This window comes from Festucalex cinctus, chromosome 15 (assembly GCF_051991245.1).
Source record: "Festucalex cinctus isolate MCC-2025b chromosome 15, RoL_Fcin_1.0, whole genome shotgun sequence".
Classification (NCBI taxonomy): Eukaryota; Metazoa; Chordata; class Actinopteri; order Syngnathiformes; family Syngnathidae; genus Festucalex; species Festucalex cinctus.
The window spans coordinates 15,874,380-15,896,718 of record NC_135425.1 but is presented as its reverse complement, the minus strand read 5'-3'; the positions used below and the strand labels follow the sequence as shown (position 1 = coordinate 15,896,718).

At 45.5% G+C, this 22,339-nt stretch overlaps 3 protein-coding genes across 13 annotated transcripts in view; 1 reads left to right on the top strand and 2 right to left on the bottom strand.

The window, feature by feature from the left end:
• The first annotated feature begins 1,508 nt into the window (after positions 1-1,508).
• Positions 1,509-4,504, top strand: LOC144002797 (nodal homolog). The gene is made up of 3 exons (XM_077498354.1): positions 1,509-1,761; positions 2,416-3,107; positions 4,163-4,504. Exons 1-3 carry the CDS (start codon positions 1,509-1,511, stop codon positions 4,313-4,315), a joined length of 1,098 nt encoding a protein of 365 aa, XP_077354480.1. The 3' UTR covers positions 4,316-4,504.
• On the bottom strand, positions 3,857-8,253 carry LOC144002220 (eukaryotic translation initiation factor 4E-binding protein 1-like). The gene is made up of 3 exons (XM_077497233.1): positions 7,965-8,253; positions 5,903-6,094; positions 3,857-5,786 (listed from the first exon to the last, which is right to left on the bottom strand). The coding sequence occupies exons 1-3, from the start codon at positions 8,098-8,100 to the stop codon at positions 5,755-5,757; spliced, it is 360 nt and encodes a 119-aa protein (XP_077353359.1). The 5' UTR covers positions 8,101-8,253; the 3' UTR covers positions 3,857-5,754.
• Positions 8,254-8,769: 516 nt separating this feature from the next.
• LOC144002689 (uncharacterized) overlaps positions 8,770-22,339 on the bottom strand; it is a 119,543-nt gene continuing 105,973 nt past the window's right edge. For 6 of the 11 annotated variants that reach the window (XM_077498116.1, XM_077498120.1, XM_077498125.1 and 3 more), the window contains 4 exons: positions 21,555-21,810; positions 20,324-20,380; positions 14,030-14,127; positions 8,770-12,635 (listed from right to left, as the gene is read on the bottom strand). In XM_077498116.1, coding sequence (XP_077354242.1) covers positions 14,059-14,127; positions 20,324-20,380; positions 21,555-21,810 — 382 coding nt within the window. In that variant the 3' untranslated portion in view covers positions 8,770-12,635; positions 14,030-14,058. Of the gene's footprint in view, positions 12,636-14,029; positions 14,128-20,323; positions 20,381-21,554; positions 21,811-22,339 lie in introns of those variants that run through there. The other 5 variants (XM_077498121.1, XM_077498124.1, XM_077498117.1 and 2 more) reach the window with 4 other exon arrangements.

Sequence of the window (22,339 nt, the reverse complement as noted above, 5' to 3'; positions counted from 1 at the left end):
AATGATTTACAGACACATCAAAACAAAGAGCATGTTTGATTTAGCCTCTATAAAGAACATTTGAAACGCAAGCATAATTGAAAAGCATATCAGGAGCCTTTGTTGTTCTCTGCATCCCTTTCAAGCGCGATTGTTCAGTTCGATTTATTGAAGAATGAAGTGCTCATTAATAACTCTTTGATGGTGCTGTCAATTGCAATGCAGTTTTGATGCATGCTGGAAAACCTTCAGTTCTGTTCAACTCCCGTGTACACGTGTATAAGTTTAACGAATGTATTTCACTTTATTCCTCACAAGGGTCGCGGGGGGTGCTGGAGCCTATCTCAGCTGGCTTTGGGCAGTAGGCGGGGGACACCCCGGACTCGTTGCCAGCCAATCGCAGTGCTCTAAACATAAATAAATAAATAAATAAATAAATAAATAAATAAATAAATGAATAAATAAATAACAATTTTTAAACGCCTTACTATAATGTATGCATTGCAATTCTACACGGCAAATAAAACCACAATATTAAACATATTTATAAAAAATTAACAGCTGGGGAAAAAAAAACATCATGCATGGATGTGTGCTTAGAATGGTATTTTTCTTTATTGTGCTAAAAATATAATTATAATTACAATAAACATAATATGATGTTTTCAGTGCAGCTAAAGGGTTCAAATTGTTCCAATATTTCTGCGTAGGGTTTTTTAAACATCAATAATTATTCACAATTACGTTTAAGTTGGTTGCAAAATGCAATTTGCCATATTTTTCATTTTGTGATATTGCTTATTCAGATTTTGATTTGCTAGTTTATAACCCAAAATAATTCACACTTACACTAAAATATAGGCCCAATATAATTAATTATAGGGCACTTTCCTGTTTTCATTTCATTTAGTGATAAAATAATTTGGCTATGCCTTTGTGTTTTCATTCTGTTATGCCAACAATAAATCCTTCTTGACTATTGATTATTTGAAATGTTCAACGCTAATTATTGTAAATAAACCACAACAATATTCTGTGAACCAAATTTTAAAAATCGAATCTAATTTTTTTTTTGTAATTTCTGTAATATCTAATGATGACGTAATATTGGCTAATTGCATTTTGACCTGAACATGTCTGTTCGCGTGTGTGATTAACTCCTGCAGTTGCCTGCTCATTAATCAGACGGATCCTTAATCTCCTTAACTCAAATTATTGTGAAGCCTTCTTATCAACACTGTGGCCATTTACTCTCTTTTACTTCGGCCACTACAAAGGAGCGAAGTAGTTTCGATGCACCATGTCACTTTAAAAAATTGTCGTGTTAAATGGACGTATACAGTAGCCTGCAATGGGCCTACCTGTAGGCCCCATTGAGCGCTGCCGTGGATCAAAGACGCGCCGATTGTGTCACAACCCCTTCAAAGGACTTCACCGATCTGCGTGGGTTTATAAAACCAAGGCACACATCTCAGCTGCATCATTTGATAACCAACTGTCATCAGTGACAACACTTCGATCGTGGAATTATGACCAAATCGGTTGTGTTTCTCCTCCTGATGGGTTTCTGCGTCGCTTCGATGAACCCAGACGCGCTGCTGCGCGCCTCCATCGGCCGCTCCCGACTCACCTTGCAGCGGCGCAAGGCCGGAGGACTTCCCGTCTTCATGATGCAGCTCTACCGGACTATGCTGACCGAGAACCGGGCCGGAGACAAGAGTTGGGCCGAAGACAACTCTGGACTGCATGACTCGGATTATGTGACGAGCCTTGTCGCTAAAAGTGAGTGGTGTGTTTTAGAAGGTGGATATTTTCAATGAGATTTGGTCATAGTTTAAAAAACTAAAATGCATATTTGTCATTTTTTAAAATACTTAGTCAAACTTATTAACCAACTTTAAAACACGTCCATATTATGTTAAAACAATTTTCAGGCTGACAGCATTTTATTAATTCATAATTTCAGCACGTTGTGCAAAATTCATGCTATATAGTCCAGAGATAAATTTACTCGGAGGGCCAGATTGGCCCTTGACCATGAATGTTGCATTTTGGGGTCAATTCTAACCTTTGAAGAGTAAACCGTAATTATTAAGCAATGTTTTCTAATGTGATAAAGATAATTAATCAGTTGGCTGACACAATCTTAGGTGATTATTAGGTTTCCCAGGACCATACTAAGGATATTGCCTTTCGTTCTGGCCAAATGCCTATTCTGTAAACAAACACAGTGCAGCTCAACTTCTGTTGAGCAATTTCATGGCTAGTCAAAGCAATAACAAATGCTGTTATTAGTGTTTTACACTGCTGAAAATGATAGTGACACTTGTCTTCAGCCTTTATTTCCTATAAATGACAATACACGACCAAAGTGAAATCAAATCATTTTTTTTGTCATGCAGTAATGATGCTAATTTGGACTTGCATCTCTTCCAGGTTGTGAGCAGAGAGGTGACAGGTGGTCCATCACCTTCGATATGTCCTCCATGTCCGCCGGCGACCACATCCAACAGGCCGAGCTTCGCATCCGCCTCCGAGACTTCAGCGAGTCCCCCAGAGCCTCGGTGGACATCTACCACTCGTGCTCTGACAACAGGCTCTTCCTTGGCAACCTGACGGCCCATCCGAGCTCCATGAGATCCTCCTCCTGGAAGGTCTTCTCCATGACCGAGATTCTCCATCGCTGGCAGGAGCAGCAACCGTCCGCACGTCCGCCGCAGAAAACCGAGCGGGATCTGGAGCCGATCCAGCACCTTACAACAAACCGGGTCATGATGGTGGTCTTCGCCAGGCAGAACCCCAACGCCCAGCGGATGCCGACTCTCATCCACACGGCCGTGCGCTCCAAGTACGTGAGCGCGGACGGCGAGGCTGGCCCCAGGACGAAGCGCCGCAGGAGCAAAAGGTTCTCCCAGCAGCACCGGAGAGGGAAGACGTCCGTGGCGATGTCAGCTGAGACCAAGGAGGGTCCTCTGTGCAGGAAGGTGGACATGTGGGTGGACTTCAAGAAGCTGGGCTGGAGCCAGTGGATGGTTTACCCCAAACGCTACAACGCTTTCCGCTGCGAGGGCGCCTGTCCCACACCTGTCGACGAGAGCTTCGGACCCACTAACCACGCCTACATGCAGGTAAGACTCGAGAGATAGAACAATGTGTTTTTGTTTTTTTCGATAATGATTAGTAGTAGTCAAGGATAACGGATATTTGAATCCCTCACTAAAGCGCGGTTCACTTTTCGTGGTCTCCCTGTATCGCATATTTTTGTTGTGCAATTTTGCATTTTTTTATTTATTTATTTTTTTTTACAGTAATGTACCTATTTTATAATTTATGACGGTTTGAACATTGAGAATGTTTAAACAAGAGAGAAATGTGAGAAAATTTAATTGCCTCAATGAGAAAAGTGTATAAACTGTGTGGTGGTGGTGGTGGTGGTGGGGGGGGGGGGGGTGTTTAGCGCATTAAAACATTTCTAATAAATGTAAAACATAAAAGCTAACTACTTTGCGCATTTCATTTATTGCGAGTATTTTTTGGAAATTAACGGTAGTGGAAAACGAGGGAACACTGTATTAATTTTCAGTTATTGGTGTCATTTTTTTTTTTTTTTTAAATACAAATGCCAATCTTGACTTTATTTTAATGTCTTCAAACTAATTATTAATTAATGAATTACAGTTTACTAAACACATTTTCAGCTTTTTCAAAATGTAGTTTTTTTTTGTTTTTTTTTAAATCTGAGACAATATACTTCAAACAAAATGTATAAATACGTCTTTGGGCACTTTATATATATATATATATATATATATATATATATATATATATATATATATATATATATATAAACGTATTTACACGTTATTGGGAGCAAATGGGTTATCAAATTCATTCTGGACAAAAATAAAATGTCTCAGTGAGTCAAGTATCCCTTTAAGAAGGTTCCCTGGATTATTAGCATCTCTTATAACTGACAATTTAAATAGTGACCTGAGATTAAAATGGTTTTAGATTTATTTTGAAAAAAAGGCTGATACCTATATATTCATCAAAATGCCCAACATCGGTGCCCCATTATCAGTATATCCCCATAAGACTCACTTCCTCATTTCCTTTCCCTATGCATTTTTTTTTTTTAATCCCGGTGTCCTAATGTGTTCGTCTCTTCTCCTTCCCACCACAGAGCCTGCTGAAGCTGCACCACCCTCACAAGGTGCCATGTTTGTCGTGCGTGCCCACCCGCCTGGAGCCGCTGTCCATGCTCTACTACGAGAACGGCAAGTTGACCATGAGGCACCACCAGGACATGGTGGTGGAGGAATGCGGGTGCCATTGAGCGAAGGACAGAATCGCAGACTCTCCATTGTAAATAGTGGCATTTGTTATGATAGATTTAGGTGGCTTACATTGTGCCTGTTCCAAATGACACAAACCAAAAAAGCAAAGCCAGGTTACTGAGTCAAGCACTGGAGTTCAAAACACAACACATGAAAGCTACATTTCTGACTGGAATTGACGTGTAAATGTGAGCGCTTTAACGTTACAGATGTTTGGGTCACATTGAGCCATTTGTTTGTTTACATTGTACAGTTAAACATTAAATTATTTCTTATTTTCAACCAAGTTTGTACAAGTCATTATTTGACAGGAGGTTGTAGTTTTGTGCTAATCAACATGGCAGTGGTAACCATCACATTGATGAGAGTACAGTAAACAACATAATTCAAGCCTTTTAAAGAATTATTTGCACATTTAATTTAGAGGAGATGTAAGCATATTTTCCAAGATTTTAAACAGTTCGTCTTACTTAGCATTTTTTTTTACATGCTTTTGTCCACCTCGTTTAAATTATCCCATTTTGACTGTTGGGCAAATAAAGAATCCGACTGGAGATTAGCTACCTCTAATGACAGCAATGCGTCCAAGCCCTGAGGAAGCAAAGCAGTCCAAAACCACAATTTTGATAGTGTGCTTGCTTCCAAACAAGTCCACTTTGATTATATTTGTCCATACAACAATTTGCCAGATATGCTGTGAAAAATCCCGTCGTTTTTTTTGCAAATGTCAAACCTGTAGCACCGTTACTTGAAAAATGACACTACACTGTGCTGCCCCAAATCAACACATGCAGTTGCTTGTGTGTGGTCTAAATCCAGGTCATTGCAAAGGTTTCACATACTTTTTCTTGCCACTGTATAAACTTGATAAAAAAAAAAGCAAATTGATATACTATATCACACAACATGACAAAAAGCAAAGCAATATTACACTTGATTGAATATTATAAAAGCTGACGAATCACAACGTTATGTTGCATAACATGATTAATAGTATGTTAAAGGGATATTTAGTAATCTCTACCACCATCTAGTGGTCAAAAAATAGCATTAGAAGCATGCAGACCACCAATTCTTATTTTGCGTGAGCAAACGAGCATCTATGATTACATAAAAAAAATATATGAGATACAACAGATGTTTTGCATACTACTGACATAGTTTAAACATTTTTTAAAATGAATGATTAGTTGACCACTAGATGGCGCTAGGGATGACTGACTGTCCCTTTAACTTAAAACTGATTTTAGCAACAGCTAATATGGCACATCATATCCAATCAACTAATTTAGAAATGGGTAATTTCAGCAAAATACAATTTCCCTTTAAGAAACCTAATTTTACATTCCACATGTCCTATGTTTCAATTCAACGTTAAAAATCTTTTTCACTCACAACGCAACTATCGTGAAGATGCTCGAAATATTTCTAATCCTCTTCAAATGTCCATGTCAAACTGGGCATCTTCTCCTATGGGAAGAAAAGAGTGGACAGAAAAACACAAAACACGTGGCAATAAAATTGAATTTCAGGGGAATGAGCTCCCTTCTCGATCACATCGTAAACAGTGTACAAACAATGTTTACCTGCAACCTCTGTATGTTGGCTGTGTTCAGTGTGAGCGCTCTCGCTGGCTGCCGGCCGGCAGGTCTCGGTGGAGGATTCCCGTTTGAGAGGCCGAGTGACTCCCGGGATGTCGGGGAGCTTCGGAGGCGTGTGAGCCAGAGGAGAGGTGCGACAATGAAGCAGGAACTTCCTGTCGTAGATGATTCGAGTTCCTGCATGCAGAATCAAGGGGGGAAAGGGGGGAGTGAGGAGGAGTAGTTGTTAGTAGTAGTAGTAATTTCAAAACATTTCATCGACAACAGATTGGATTGTAAAACATATATACAATAATTCTTGTTTTCAGCTTAGTTAAGATTGAAATTCAATCCCAATTTCTCTGTTTATCATGATCCTAAAGTCACATATGTAGCAAATGATAAACCGGTGGGTATGCATAATATTGCACATTGGCACTTACATTTGAATTGAGTGTGAATCTGACTAAATTCTGAATTGTAACCCTTTTCGCACATTCCACTTTGAAAGTTCCTCTCTAAATATAAATGAAGTAGTCGACACGACCACAAACGTATCATTCCACCATTTAAAAACAAGCTGCTATCTGCTATACTTTTTTTTTTTTTCACCTATGAGGATCATCTCGACAGTCTACATGCAAGTACTTGAATGACCTATTTTCTGCCCTGACACACAGAGTGGGCCAGCTGCATTTGTGTGTGCGTTTTATCAGTGCGAATGTGTCCCACCTGCCACATTTACAGAACACAGTATCACTGACTACCGCCATGTGGACACACTGTCAACTTTCTCACTGTTGTACAGTTGAGGGAAAACATTCACTTAGTTTACTTGTTCTACCACAGCTCTAATTTGGGCATCTTACAGTTGAGTCCACATACAATAACAAACTGATATTGGTGAATTGATACTTCATGACAGTGTCAATTAAAGCTTTGTTGACTAAAATCTTTGTGATTCAGTTCTTCTTGGATTAGATATGTCATTATTGTGCAAGAGGTCATCATATTTCCCATCTGCTCCAGCACATTTTGAAAAGGGCTGCAAAGTGTTGAAGAACAAAACACTGTTGATTATTAACATGGAGACTTACCAGGAATAGTGTTGAAGCCAAAAGATGATTGTCCTGTGGCAGGAATGTGGGCATTTTTTTTCCCTGTCAAAGGTCATTTTTAAAGGGGAAGCCAACCCAACAAATGTTCTTTACATTACAATCTGTTGTATGCAGCCCGACACGAGTCTCAACACAGAATTCCGATTAATATAACGTTTGTGGAATATGAGTTAAGCATCAAAATCCACCCGTTATTATCCATCTCAGGGGGCGGCCATTTTGCCACTTGCTGTCGACTGAAAATGACATCACAGTTGCTCAGGGCTCAGGTAGCGAACAATAACGGTTCACGTTTTCTGGAGCTGAGCTGTGATTGGCTGTTACCTGAGCAACTGTGATGTCCGTCAACAGCAAGTGGCAAAATGGTTGCCCTCTCAGATGGCTAAAAAAATGGGCAGATGTTGATGCTTAACTATTTTACAAAGACACACACAATACAATTGAAGGTGGTCATATCATATGTTTATGTATAGTATGCTGTGCTAGTCATCTAAAGTACATTACACAGAGCACTAAGCACACATTTGCCAATTTTTTCCTTGTCATATGTGGAGTCTCTCACATAAAAAAACAAAACAAAAAAAAAAAAAACACACTAGTAGGCAAAAAAAAAAGTGCCATCCTCTTTTCTAGTTTGAACTTTTTAATGAGGGGAATCTTAACATTCTGCTCCATGTCATCACGCGCCCCCCAAACATCTCATATGAACTGATTAATAACATTTTTCTTCACCATTTAATTGATAATCAACACTGATATTTATAATCTTCACACTAAACAGATGACTGTGTTTGCCTTGTGACCCCAAATGACTAATAGCACACTGCGAGCAGTTCTCCAAATGTAATTCTACACTACCCCTGCACTATTTTAAGCCCGTTTTATGTTGCACTTTCTGCAAAGTTTTCCTTGGAATTGTAAAGACCCAGTTTGACCCATGGCCGAGTTACCTCCGGGCGTGGTGCTGAACACGGTCCCCCCGGGGGTCGTGGAGTACTCGTGGGGCATGTGGGCAGCCTCCAGGACCGCCACCCGCCTCACGGCCGGTATGTCCCGACTCCCGCTCGTCCGACCTGCCGCTGACATATCTTGCAAGTAGTGACCGCGTTCACGCTAAAAAAGAACGTCCAAAGTTGCATCAAATAAAGTCTACCGCTGCCTCCATGTGCTACCACCGAATCCAAAACAACCCAGAAAGCCCTCTGACGCGAACACGTACAACGGCGGGCTGTGATTGGCTTAAAGTAGGGGGCGTCACAGACTGCGGAAGTTGTAGTTTTTTGTGTATGTTTTTGTGCTTGATACGAAAGCCGAATAATGACACATTCATCCATTATTCATACCGGGTGTGTTTTTTTTTTTGTTTTTTTTTGGGGGGGGGGGGGGCGTTCACGTAAACGTATTAACACTTAGTACATATAAGTGCATGTAATAGACGCCATATATACACAGAGCTATCCGACGTTCCCTAACAATACTACCCGTTTTCAAGTAATTTATGACCTGAAATGTAATTATGACGTCTGTGTTAGTGGCAGACAGCCTACAACGCGTTCCTTCGTCGCATTATTCATTATTGAGAACTATGAAACAAAAATTTATTAGAAAAAAATAAATAAACCGGCCTCTATAGATTATATAGTATTTAATAACATATTTCACCTTGTGAATTGAACTACAGAAAATAATGTACTTCGATGCACCACCTGTATATAGAACGGTGTACATTGGGAACATTTAGGAATATACAAAAAGTATGTCACATCTTTGTTTTATTAAGTCTTGTAAATGATTTGAGCTGGTGTACAGGGTAAGATGATCTATACACATTTTTTAAGTCAGAATATTTCTGATTAAAAGTCTTGTATACATTTTTTTTCTTTTTCTGGACCAATAGAAAAGAAAAGAAAAAAGTGGTCAAAGCTACGTAGCCTCTACATTCCCCATCATGTGGGCATCGGCTGACTAGATAATGCTGAAAGAACATCCATAACAACTCTATGAGGGTGCATAGCATTCTAATGAAATATATTTTGTCATATATTTTTATACACATATTTTCATAAAAACATCTTTTTGTGCATGGGTGCAGTTGCATTCCTTAGGATAGAATAATATGATATTGCGTTTACATTGTCATGTATTCATTCTAAAGGAGTATAGGTGAGATCTATTCTTCTTCTTGAGGTTTAAATGTTACAATACTCTTTAAAATACATCATTGGGCATTACGCTACCCTTTCAAGTGACATGCCTGCTTGTTCTCTCACACACAATGCATCATAATTCACCTATACCCCTGACCAAAACATTAAACAAACAAAATAGTAACTCATTCACAAACAATTAACGCTCTCAATCATCTGACAGAGAAGGGCCCTGCACAAAATAAAAACACTCCAAAATTTCAAAAAAGATAAATAAATAAAAACCTGAGTGGCGTGTTACCAGTGTAAAATGTGATATGTGGGAAATATAGTACATGCACTGGCCATGTAAAAATGTGTGAAATGTGTGCAAAATAATGTGCTCATTCGTTCAGTCATCAGTCTCACTTGCTCATGCTACAGTAGCACTTACAGTACTTATGCGATACATAGTTTGTGTTTTAAATTAATGTTCTGAGCATGTGTCCTACTGACCGTGATATATGACAACATCAGGTTTCAGCATAAAAACATTTTTCAGAGGGAAAATGTGTTTACAAAAATGTGTTTAGGGCAGGGATAGGCGGGGCACAAGTGTCCTGCTAGAGAATTTAATCCAGCCCAGCCTGCAATCCTGAAAACAAATTATAGATGTGAGCGGCAATGAATGATCATCTAACTTTGACATCATGCTCGGCCCAAATAAGATGGCATGGGAAAAAAAAAAAATTACAAATCTGTTTCGCATATACCTTTTTCCAATTGGGGCTCATTTGGACAAATGCCCTCTTAGGAGTTGATCACTGAAATTCACCAAAAAGTCTTTATTCAACCAAAATGGCTGACATCATGTTCAATTTCACCCATTGGCCCTACAAATAGACACATCCAACAAAATTCATGTTGATCAGTGAAACTGGTGATGGGGCTTTTTTTTTTTTTTTATCCCCAAACAATACAGGAAAAAAAAATTTCAGTGCAATTAGCCTCCATGCTAATGGCTAGTTGGCTACAACCTCAAATAATTAATGATTGACCAAGTGTTTAGTCCTTCAGACTATTAATGATAGACATGTACATTAAATTTCCTGCCGAACTGGTGACAGCGCCCCCCCCCCAAACTTTCCAGGGCCCTTTTTAGGAGTGTGATCCCAAAATGGCCGCTTCATTCCAAAATGGCTGACCCTCCTGGTGAATTTCAGGCATGGGTCCTGAAGATTTTTTCAGCCACTAGCATGATGTACCAATAAACATTTGTTCAATTGTTCCATAACATTTTTTGGTACATTTAGTGTGGCAATTGAGGACCTTGAACAACCCCCTACCTCTGCTCTAAACCCACATACAGAGAAAACATGTCAAATGATATATATTCATTGTATTAGATAATGCAACATAACACTACTTGATATGCTAAATGCTGTAAAAATACAGAAGCAAATCTCTCAGGCGTCTGCAGTCACTCACTGATATCACACTGGTCTGATCCTGCGTCAGCGTTTTCTCACTGACTCACTTTGCATCAAGGTCAACGCAGCACGCTGGATCCCGTGTTATCCAGGAGGTGAAAGAATAAACAAACCTCAATGTGTATGTCTACAGAACTTCCTATCGGCGCTCGTCTCGCGTGTTTTGGATTTTATTGCTGTGGCAAGTTCACACGATCTGACACCCTGACCGCATCCCCTAAGCATCTTGATTGCGTGTGCTTTTAGTTTGTGACGACACATCACGAGTCTGGGGTCGGGGAGAATGACGACAATCACAGTGCTGCCTGCACAATCACACGTCATAATAGCACAATACTGCACTGTACTTCATTTGTTTTTACACTGGAAAGAATCACATCCTGCAGCCAAGGTGATCGTTTGAAACATTGGATGAATGTGGAAAGGAATGCGGAGGACTCATCTGCATATAAAGTGAGGCTACTGGTTTTGGAGAGATGACGTCAGCTACCAAGACGAAGGAAGAAGTGGCATCAGAGTGGACAAAGTTATCGAGAGTGACCATACCCTTTAAAATAAAAATGTCCCAGCTATTAAAAGGGAAGTCAACCCCCAAAATATTTTGATAATAAAATGTTGTATGTGCCCCTATTAGTATAAACATGGAATTCTGATGAATATTGCGTTTGTGGAATATGAGTTGAAGGCAGGGTCTTCCATTTTCACTCAGGAAAATGCACTATATAAATACAGGATGTATACCCATGAACTCCTTCTCAATCTACACCTCTGGGCTTCTGTTAATGTTTGGTGGTGATTTTCTCCTTAAACCCAAGCCTGTATTTTGCCATTTTGTGTTTGTTTTGTCAACAGCAGGACATTTCTGTGTATAGTGCATTTTCCTGAGTAAAAACGGAAGACCCCGCCTTTAAGTAGTAAAGTCCACACATTTTGATCCATCTGAGGGGCAGCCATTTTGACATCACAATTGCTCAGAGGTAACGACCAATCACGGTTCAACTTCAGAAAACAGGTGAGCCGTGAATGGTTGTTTTGATGCCATTTTCAGTCGACACCAAATGGCAGAATGGCCGCCTCGAGATGGATAAAAAAAATGGGTGGAGTTTGATTCTTAACTCATATTCCACAAATGCAATATTAATTGGAATACCGTGTTAAGAATTGTGGAATGAACAGGTTTGGGTTGACTTCTGTCTTCTGCTTTAAGAAAATAAAAGTTTAAAAGTTGAATATGTATTCTTTTCAGGGAGAAAAACAACAACAACAACAACTAGGGGAGGCCAACTCAGCACACAAGGACTGGACACTCAAAAGCAGGCGAGCACAGAGGCGCTCTCTTTCCAGTGCTGACATCACAAAGACTTTGAGCCAATGAGGGGACAGGGCTCAGCACCCTGTCAGAAGCAAGAAAGGCATGCGGCAGAGAAGACACTCACACATACGCATGGCGACACGTCCACATAGCAGAGAGTGCATATTTTTTTTTTACGACAAGCGCACACGGAACAAAAAGGGTCCACCGAAAGAAGCGTTGGCAGGTTCAGCGGAGGTCGTTCTTGAAGTAGGGGATTGATTACTCCTTTTTGGGGGGGTGGGTTTAGTGTCAACCTGCGGGGGGCGATTGAGTCTTTAAAAGGGCACAGGACCCAAGCGTGGGCCGCCCCTCTTTTCAGTTTGTAGATAATGACAGTTCAAAAGGTCTAAGTCATGCACCAGCAGTCATCATGCAGTTACAGTTCACAGGAAGCACTTTTTGTCGTCTTAGTTCAGTGACATTTGCTGCTTTTTTTTGGATTGTTTTGTAGAAAAATTGCTCATGCTTTAGTTGAAGTGATACTTTACAAATGTTATAAAACTACAAGTTGAGCTCTTCAACCGCTGAAAGGTGTGTCACATGTGGAGGGTAATCCATGGTTATCATTTTGGTAGTCTGTCATGTCGCTCACTTTCCTTTGCGCTCCGGATGTGGTTTTGTGGAGGAAGCTTTGGCAGTGGCTCTCTTGTCCTAGATGACACACAATGATAGAAAGTTAGAGTTTGGCCCTGCCAAAATACAGTGGTACCTTGACTTATGAGTAGCGTTGAACAATTCAGCAAATTCAAATTGACATTCCAATGTAGTAGAATGCACTTTTCAAATCGCAAAGGAAACTCAATCGTGGATAGGTGATCGGACGGAAAATCCTGATCGTGTAAAACCTGGTAAAAATGACAGGATTTGTGTTTTTTTATACAATACTGTAGAAATTATTACATTACTGGGTTGTATTGAAATTTAAAATGCAAATTTTATTACATTAAAGGCATTATTACATTTTCAGGAAATTATTACATTATTGGGGTTCTACAAGTTGCCTAAACTTGCGAGTTTATTTCTTGTAGATTCATGAGTTTGTCTCTCGTAAATTTGCGAGTTCTTTTTTCGCAGTTTTTCCACTTTACAATATCACAAATCTGCAAGTTTTTTTTCTCGCAAATTTGCCACTTTATAAAGGTTACAAACCTGCAAGTTTTCTTCTTGCAAATTTGTGAGTTTTTTTTTCCTCGCAAATTTGCGACTTTATGTCACAAATTGCAAGTTTTTTCCTCGTAAATTTATGTTTTTTTTCTAGCATTTTTCCTCAGTTTATGTCACAAATCTGCAATTTTTTTCCCCGCAAATTTGTCACTTTTCAAAGTTAAAAACCTGCAAGTTTTCGTCTCGTAAATTTGTGAGGTTTTTTTCTCTCGCAAATTTGCCACATTATAATGTCAAACACTGCAAGTTTTTTTTCTCGTAAAGTTGAGGTATTTTTTTTCCCCAAATTTGCCACTCATAACTGACATGACAAGATGAGCTTCCCCCCGTTTTTCAACTTCAACTCAAAAGCTGTGTTGATGGCAAATCCGAAGTGATGCAATGCTGCCATCTACTGGCAAATTTGAAATTTATTGCCAACGTGGGGTTGTTTTTAGATGGTGAAAAAAATAGTAATAATGCATCAGATTTATATATTTTTTTTCTGGACACTTGGATCCAATGCAATGCAATGTATCCATTGTAAAGCTTCTTTACAATGGATACATTATTCATGCACTCACACAGTCACACTCTGGTGGTGGTAAACAACGTATGGATCCAATACCTTTTAATACTTTTTGAGGAGCCGCAGGAACCTGATCAAAGTTAGAAATATGTAACAAAACAAAACAAACAAAAAAAAAAAGGTATTTTTTTTGGAGGGGGGGAGGGTTTCATAAGTCAAGGTACCATTGTAGTACAAACAAGGCGTCATTTCTACGGCAAATGGTGTGCATTAAAATGAACATAGGAGCTTGCACTGGTAGGGTGTTTATTTTGTATTTATTTTTTGCCAAGCACTGAGATTCACAAGTGCTTGTGTGGAGGGAATCGCGTACCTCGTGGACCAGGTTGTGTGTGTTGTGTTTCAGTGTTTAACCCTCCGTAGACTGGTGCGCTGCACCGACTGAGCGGCCCTTCTCACATCCGCCCCCACCTGGAGCAAGGAGGGAGGGAGGAGGGACGGAAACAACACTCCTGTTAAGTGCTGAAGCGTCTATGCAAACCGGAAACTAAAACGAAAGTTACAACTGTAACTACGGTTCTATGAGTCCCGGACGACCGCCAGGGCGGTGCTTTAAGCACTGAATGTTCCTTTCGCGCATGCGCAGTTCGAGTAATGCATACCAAATTAGTCACCTGTGACCCCTGGGTGACCCTAGAAGGGTATAAGTTCCGGTGTCACCCAAGGTTCGTTTCCTACGGAATCTTCTCGCGTGAACACGAGGATTCCGAGCGACAGGACGCCCTGGCGGTCGTCCGGGACTCATAGTACCGTAGTTACAGTTGTAACTTTCGTTCTATTTCGTCCCTCCCGACCGCCAGAAGGCGGTGCTTTAAGCACTGAATGACTAATACCGGCGTAGTCGCGAGGGATCTCAGACACAAACCTCACTGAGAAGCCCCAGCAGGACCCAAGATCACGCCAAGCGGATGGGGAGAGGTGACATCCACGCTATAAAACCTGGAGAAGGTGCAAGGCGTTGCCCATGAGGCAGCAGCACAGATATCCTCCAGGGAAACACCCCTCAGGGCGGCCCAGGACGTGGCAACGCTCCTGGTGGAGTGACAGCGCACCCCTGACGGCAGGGGGCGGCCCGACAGCAGGTAGGAATGGCGAATGGCATCCACGACCCAGTGAGACAAGCGCTGCTTGGAGAGAGCGGAGCCCTTGGTAGGACCACCATAACAAACAAAAAGCTGGGCAGACGTACGAAAGCCCGCCGTAGCGTCAATGTAACACTGCAAGGCTCTCACCGGACACAAGAGCTCCGGCCTGTCCCCACCATCAGCAGGAGTGGGTACATAACGTTTAAGCCGTAGAGGCTGGTTAGAACGAGAGCCAGACAACACCTTGGGAATGAAGGCAGTGTTCGGCCACAGAGTGACGCCGGCGCCATCCGGGTGCCATCGCAGGCAATCAGGGCTAACCGATAAAGCGTGTAGGTCGCTGACGCGCTTGGCGGAGGCAACGGCGAGCAAGAGTGCAGTCTTGCGCGACACCCACAGAAGGTCTGCCCCCGCCAGGGGCTCAAAGGGAGGCCTGCACAGGCCGTCCAGCACCAACTGCAGATCCCACGCCGGAACCCGAGGGGCCGGGCGGGGACGAAGACGCAGAGCCCCTCTGAGGAACAAGGACACCAACCCATGGCGCCCCACGGAACCGCCATCAGCACCAACATGCCGGGCAGAAATAGCTGCCACATACACCTTCAGCGTCGACTGAGACCTGCCCTTATCCAGGAGGGACTGCAAGAAATCCAGGATGGTGGGGATGGAACATGAAGCAGGGTCCACCCCGTGTTCTCCGCACCATGCCACAAACAACTTCCACCTGTTGGCATACTGTAGCCGAGTGGACGGTGCCCTCGCATTAAGAATGGTCCGTGTGACAGACTCTGTACAGCCGGTCAGCAGCGGTTGGGGCCCCTCAGTGGCCAAACACACAAGCGAAGGCGCCGAGGGTCGGGATGCCAAACCCGACCTCCCTGTTGAGACAACAGGTCCTCCCTGTCGGGGAGACGCCACGGCTCGCCGGAGCACAGTTGACGGAGCAGGGGGAACCACGTCCGGGCCGGCCAGAAGGGGGCGACCAGCAAGAGCGTGTGACCCTCCTGAAGAACTCTCTGAAGCGTCAGCCATATCAGAGGGAGCGGCGGAAAGGCGTAGAGAAGGCACTCCGGCCACGGCTGCGCCAGTGCATCCAGACCCAGAGGGCTGGTGGCCTCGTTCAGGGAAAACCAAAGTGGGCAGTGGGTCGAGGCCTCGGAGGCGAAGAGATCGACCTCCGCCGTGCCGAAGCAGCTCCAAATCATGCGCACCACCTCTGGGTGGAGGCGCCACTCTCCCGGAGGAGGACCCCGACGGGAGAGAGAGTCCGCGAGCTGGTTCCGAACCCCCGGCAGATAGGTGGCCCGTAGACTGGCCAGACGGGGAGCAGCCCACCTGAGAAGGAGCTGGGAGATCTCCAATAGACGGGCGGACCTGACGCCGCCCTGATGGTTTATGTGAAACACGGTCGTGGTGTTGTCCGACCGTATGAGAACATGCCGTCCGCTCAGGTATGGCAAGAAGTGCATGAGTGCCAAGTGCACCGCCCGAAGCTCCAGCACATTGATGTGATCGGCCCTGTCGCGCACAGACCAAATTCCCTGAGCCGTCCTGTGCTGCCAGACAGCACCCCAGCCCGTGAGGCTGGCATCCGTGGTGACTGTTTCGCGGCGGGCCGGGGCCACACCCAGCGGGACGCCGCTCAATAGAAAAGCCCTCTCCCTCCAAGGTGCCAGGGCAAGGAGGCACCGACGGGACACCCTGAGCCTCCGGTGGCGGTGCCACTTGGCGTCCAAGTGGAAGCCGTTCAGCCACCTCTGTAGTGGGCGCAGTGTCAGCAGGCCCAACGGGACCACAGCCGTCATGGACGTCAGCTTGCCCAAAAGCCGCAAGTAGGCGACGTAAGGCAACAGCCTGCCCCCTCGAAAGTGCGCGAGGAGGCGAAGAACATCGTCGACTCGGTGAGGAGACGGGTGGGCTCTCATAACCGTGGTGTCCAACGTCACACCAATGAAGTCCGTCCGCTGAGAGGGGACCAGAGAGGACTTGGGCAAGTTGACCCTGATACCCAACCGGGCCACATGAGACAGGAGATCGGCGGTGTCCCGGATCACCTGAGCCCGCGACGGCGCGCAGAGGAGCCAGTCGTCGAGGTACGGCAGCACCTTCATGCCCACAGACTGCAGGGGCGCCAGAGCAGCCCTCACAAACCGAGTGAAGACCCGCGGAGCGAGGGAGAGCCCGAAAGGGAGCACACGGAACTGCCAGTGACGGCCTTTGTAGGCAAAACGGAGAAATCGACGGTGTCGAGGTGCGATGGGGACGTGGAAGTAGGCGTCCTTCAGGTCTATAGACGTGAACCACTCCCCCTGGGCGAGCGACTGCAAGACGTCGTTCGTGGTTAGCATGTGGAATGGCAATACCTTGAGATGTCTGTTGAGCCCCCTCAGGTCCAGTATCGGACGGTATCCACCGGTCTTCTTTGGGACAAGGAAGTACGTCGAGTAGAAGCCCCCGGGCTGTGCCAGGGGGTCCACGGCCTCGATCGCGTCCTTGGCCAGGAGGGTGGACAGCTCCTGGTCCAGAGCTGAGGCTTTTGCCGGGTCGGCGATGAGAGTCATCCTGACCCGACAGGAAGCAGGAGGCCGGCGTCGGAACTGCAGCTCGTACCCGTGGGTCAAGATGGAGACCACCCATGGGTCTGAGGCACGAGCAGCCCAGTAACTGAGCTGCTGGTGGGAAAAATGTCCGACGGCCGGCCCCAAGGCCTCAGTCCCTGCCCCTCCGGCCCCTAGGGGCCCGAGAGGGACGGCGGGTGGGGCCTGCAGCCCGTGGTTGCCCTGAAGGCAAGCGGGCGGAGGAGTGAAAACCCACGGCGGGCCTCTGCGGGGGTCGCCGGGTGCCATAAGCCTCGGCAGGTCGGGGCTGAGGAAAGCGATGAAAAGCAGAGGGTGCCCCAGGCCTACCCTGTTGGGGAGGCAGGGCCCTGTTGAGGCTGGAAAGCTGCTTCCTGGTTTCATGAGCCTTAACCGTCCTTTCCAGTGCACCCACAGCGGCAGAACCAAAAAGCTCCCCCGGCTCCACAGGAACACCACGGAGGGCCCTCCTAGAGGCCTCCGACAAGGGGGACTGCGCTAGCCACACCTGGCGGCGCGCCTGCACTAGGAAGGACATGAGTCGGCCGTGTTCCCTAGTCATGAGGGCAAAAGCCTGGAGGGCTGCATCACTGAAGGACACAGCAGCCTCCACGCTGTCCGCTTGCAGGGATGTAGAGAGAGCAAGCATGAGGTGAGCCAAAGAGTTCCCAATGCGGCCAGCACGTGCACCAGCGCCATAGGCCCGTGTGAGAAGGTCGTCAGTCACACGACATTGGGGTCGAGGACATCGCACAGATGGCCGAAGGGTCTCCTCCGGGGACACAATGAGGGATGCGACAGCTGGCTCCACAGCAGGCATCCGGTCCAAGCCAACACTAGCAGCACCGTGCATAGATGCTAAATCACGGCCATCAGCCGAAGGACGGGAGAGAGCCCCAGGATCCCTCCAGCAAGCATGTAGTTCCCGCAGATAGTCATCAGACGCGGGGACAGAAAAAGCCGAGGAAGGGCGCCTGCGCCGGAAGAAAGCGCTCTCAGACGCCGATTGAGCCTGTGGAGGCACCTCCAAATGCAGGAGGTCCAAGGCATTGCGCAGGACAGCCCGTATAGAACTATCCCCCGCCTCACTGGACGAACTCTGAGCGGACGCTGGAGAGTTTGGTCCCAAAACCACAGACACCGGGTCACGGTCGTCGTCATTAAAAAAGGAAGCCGAAGCTGCCAAGGAAATGGCGTCCTCCTCAGGAGGAAGCACTGGCATGGGCGGGGTGGATGGTCGCGGCATGGGCAGGGCAGGTGGTCCCGGCCCCCCCGTAAGTGTGGGAGGGTGACGGTCCTGCAGAAGAGATCTCACCTTTGCCAGCTCAGCCTGAAGGTGCCCAACCTCCGAAGCAAGTCGTCGCTGCGCCGCCCTTTTCCTGGGGGGGGCATGTACAGCAGAGGGCACACCGAGACGTTTCCGGCGCCTCGGTTGGGAGGACGACAGATGACCCAGTGGACTGGGGTCACTGACACCAGGACTGCAGGCCCGGCCATCCCCGGCACGGTCAGAAACAAGACACCTCGGGCAGCGATCGTCCAGGACATCGGAGGCCTCAAAGAGGATACCACAGTCCACGCAGCAATGGGAGTCCTCCATTGTGAACACAAGGAGGCCCAAGCAGTGATGAGCGGAAAGCTGAGGGAAGGGGGCGCGAGCGCCACCTGCACAGCAGACCCACACCGAGCAGCCGACGCGTGGGTCGGGGCAAACAGTAAGCCGGTAAAGCAGCGATAAGCCGAGGGAAGGGGGCGCGAACGCCACCTGCACAGCAGACGCACACCGAGCAGCCGACGGAGGGCGGGGGCAGACAGCCAGTTGTCAATAGTAGCGATAAGCTGAGGGAAGGCGCGCGAACGCCACCTGCGCAGCAGACGCACACGGAGCGGCCGGCGGGCGGGAGGGGCAGACAGCAGTCGCGAAAGCGGCGACAAGCTGGGAGAAGGGGCGCGAACGCCACCTGCACAGCTCAAGCCAGGTGCGCACCGCAGGCGGGACACGCACAAAGTAAGTAAGACAAACAATCGAGCGAAAAACGCGACGCCGTAAGCTGGGAGCGGGAACGCTGACGCTGCCCTCACCAGCAAAGGCACAAAAAAGGAAAAGCAACAACCAAACGGCAACACCGTCGGAGAAAGCGGCGCTAATAAACCGAGAGAAGCGCTAACGCTGCCAAAGCCAGCGGAGGAAAAATTTAGGGTAGACCACGAGCCGTGGTAGCCAGGGCGCTAACGCGAGGCTAGCCACACAAAAAACTCAAAACACCGCAGTAAACGCGGAAATAAGACGACAAGTAGTCAATAACCTTACCCCACGGGAGGTTAGAATACGCGACCACGTCGGGTCACAAACGAAGGAAAGAAAAACACCGTCGCCGCAGCCTTTGGAGGGCGAACTACGCAGCTCCGACCGATCCGGTCACAAGGCTCCAAGCGGCGCGGTCAAGAGGATAAATACAAATCCCAATTCTTACACTCTTCGAAAATGTGTCGTATGCATACGCCACGCGAGAAGAAAAGAGGAAACGAACCTTGGGTGACACCGGAACTTATACCCTTCTAGGGTCACCCAGGGGTCACAGGTGACTAATTTGGTATGCATTACTCGAACTGCGCATGCGCGAAAGGAACATTCAGTGCTTAAAGCACCGCCTTCTGGCGGTCGGGAGGGACGAAATAGAACTTGTGACGCCCGCCGGCCAGGCCGACTCTCAATGCACCTGGTGTGACTACTCAGAAGGCGGAAGAGTTCAAATCACTTTAGGATAAAGATAACAAAATGTTTTGTTGGCTGCTGATGGGGGCAACATGCATCTAACCAATTTGGATGCTGGCTTTTGTTAATTTCTCACCTTATGTACTAGTATTTTTGCAGGAATCTTTGATCCATTATAAAAAGCTCTGTCTCTTTAATATGATTTTTTTAACCCATACAAATGCACTCACCTTTCGATTAAGCACACTCCCGTGTTCGTCAGCAGCATTGTCCTCTTTCTCCTCTCTCTGCATAAGTAGAAGAATGCAAACATGAATACAGAACTTTCTTTTTAGGCAGCAATAAAGTGTTTAGTAGAAATTCTAAATTAAGGAAGAAAATGTCAGACTTTTAACCATGTGTTGCACCGTCCGCACAACACATTTTTCGGATCAACAAGTGCCGTGACGTCATCAAAATGATCCATTTTGATGAGCGCTGTTAAATGAGACTAAAGCTATTGATGAGCGCTGTTAAATGAGACTAAAGCTATTGATGATCACATACTGTTGTATTCAAAATAACAGAGTTTTAAAAAAGTGAGTAATGTTCAACAAATATTTTAGTAGACACCCTGGTAGGGCGATTACTCAATTCTGTCAAATTATTGAACTTTGGATATTATTTTTTAGGATTTAACTTGATCCATGGTACTAGTAGCTTCCAAGCTGCAAATATTTTTAGTTTGTCTGCCTCACCCATAAAACTCTACATGAGTATTTACATTAGTGTTTGCGTGATCACGATTTTTCAGCTTATCACCTTTCAACGAGTTTGAAAAAAGCGATCAAAAGATGGAGCAATATATCTATATTTAAAAAACATTTATATATACACTCTATAGTTGACCGCCACCATTCGCGGGAGATAGAGACCGGCCCGCGCCATAAATAGGAATGCATGGGAAAAAAAAAAAAAAAAAAAAAAAAAAGCCAATCAATGACATCATTGATCGATCAGGCAAATTAAGACATTACAACCGATCACCAGTTTTGCCTAAAATGTTAAATTATTGCCGATCCAGCCAATCAAATCGGTGCAAAGTTGAATACATACATGTTTTGATAAAGGGGAGGCCATTTTCTTTCACCTGAGGAAAAACCTATTTTCAGCACTATATATACTCTAAAATATTTATGTACCGGTATGTATTTATTTATTATTAATTAAGCAAGTTAAAGCTCGGGGGAAAAAACTACTTGGAAAATGTTTTGAAAGGTAACGATTGAAATCCAGAGTATGAGAAACATTTTCACAGTTTTCGAAACACACCGCTGTTAATTTGAATACAACAGTATCTAACTACATGGCTGACTTCCCATCGCCTCATTCAAAAAAAAAAGAAAAAAAAAAGAAAACAATAAATCATGCAAAAGATGTTCCCACTCCAAAAAAGCGGCGTGTCGTCGGCCTCAACCTGACCTTGCCCCGCCTCCACTCCTGTTCCCACGCATGTTTCCCCGTCTCGTGGGGAGAGAAGCCCAGCCCCTTGCCCTGCAAGAGGCGCCCACGCAGCACATGTGAGTAAGCTGTGTCACAAACCGGAGTCAGCAGAGCCTCTTGGGCGGCGTGGAGGCCCGGCGCGCTGTTGTCACGTCCCGATGATACTGAGCCCACCCAGCCCTGCAGGGAATCCTTGTCGGGTAGGTAGGGTTGAAAAGCTCCGCCCCCGACCAACCTAACATACGAAGGGAATAAAAAAAAGAAAGTGAGTAGTGGAAGGAGAGATATTTGGAGTATGACTATGAGCCCCATTCACACTGCCTATCTAGGAAGGACCACAGAGGGATTCTCGAGGTAATACGGCTTGCTCCCACCCCCACCCAAAACATACATGGTAAGTCCGTCACCACTCGATTAAACGAGAGAAACTGCACCATCACCAACAAATTACAGGCGGAGATTGATGATCCCTGTCACGCCGCCACCTGCGTGACAGGCCATGCTTTTATTGTCATAGTCATGTTTCCTGTTTTATTTTGAATTTCTGATTCCCTTCGCACCCCAGGTCACTTGCCCTTCCTGCAGTTCACTAATTACCGGTCCCCGCCCATGATCATGTCCACCTGCCACCAATCAACCAAGACAATAAAAGCCACCTGCATTCTCCCCTCCGTGGCCGAAGTGTCACACACAGTCAGTGCATGGAAGCGTCCCACAGTCCTCGAGTCCTTGTTCCCGGTACCTTATTGTCTTGCCTTGTTTTT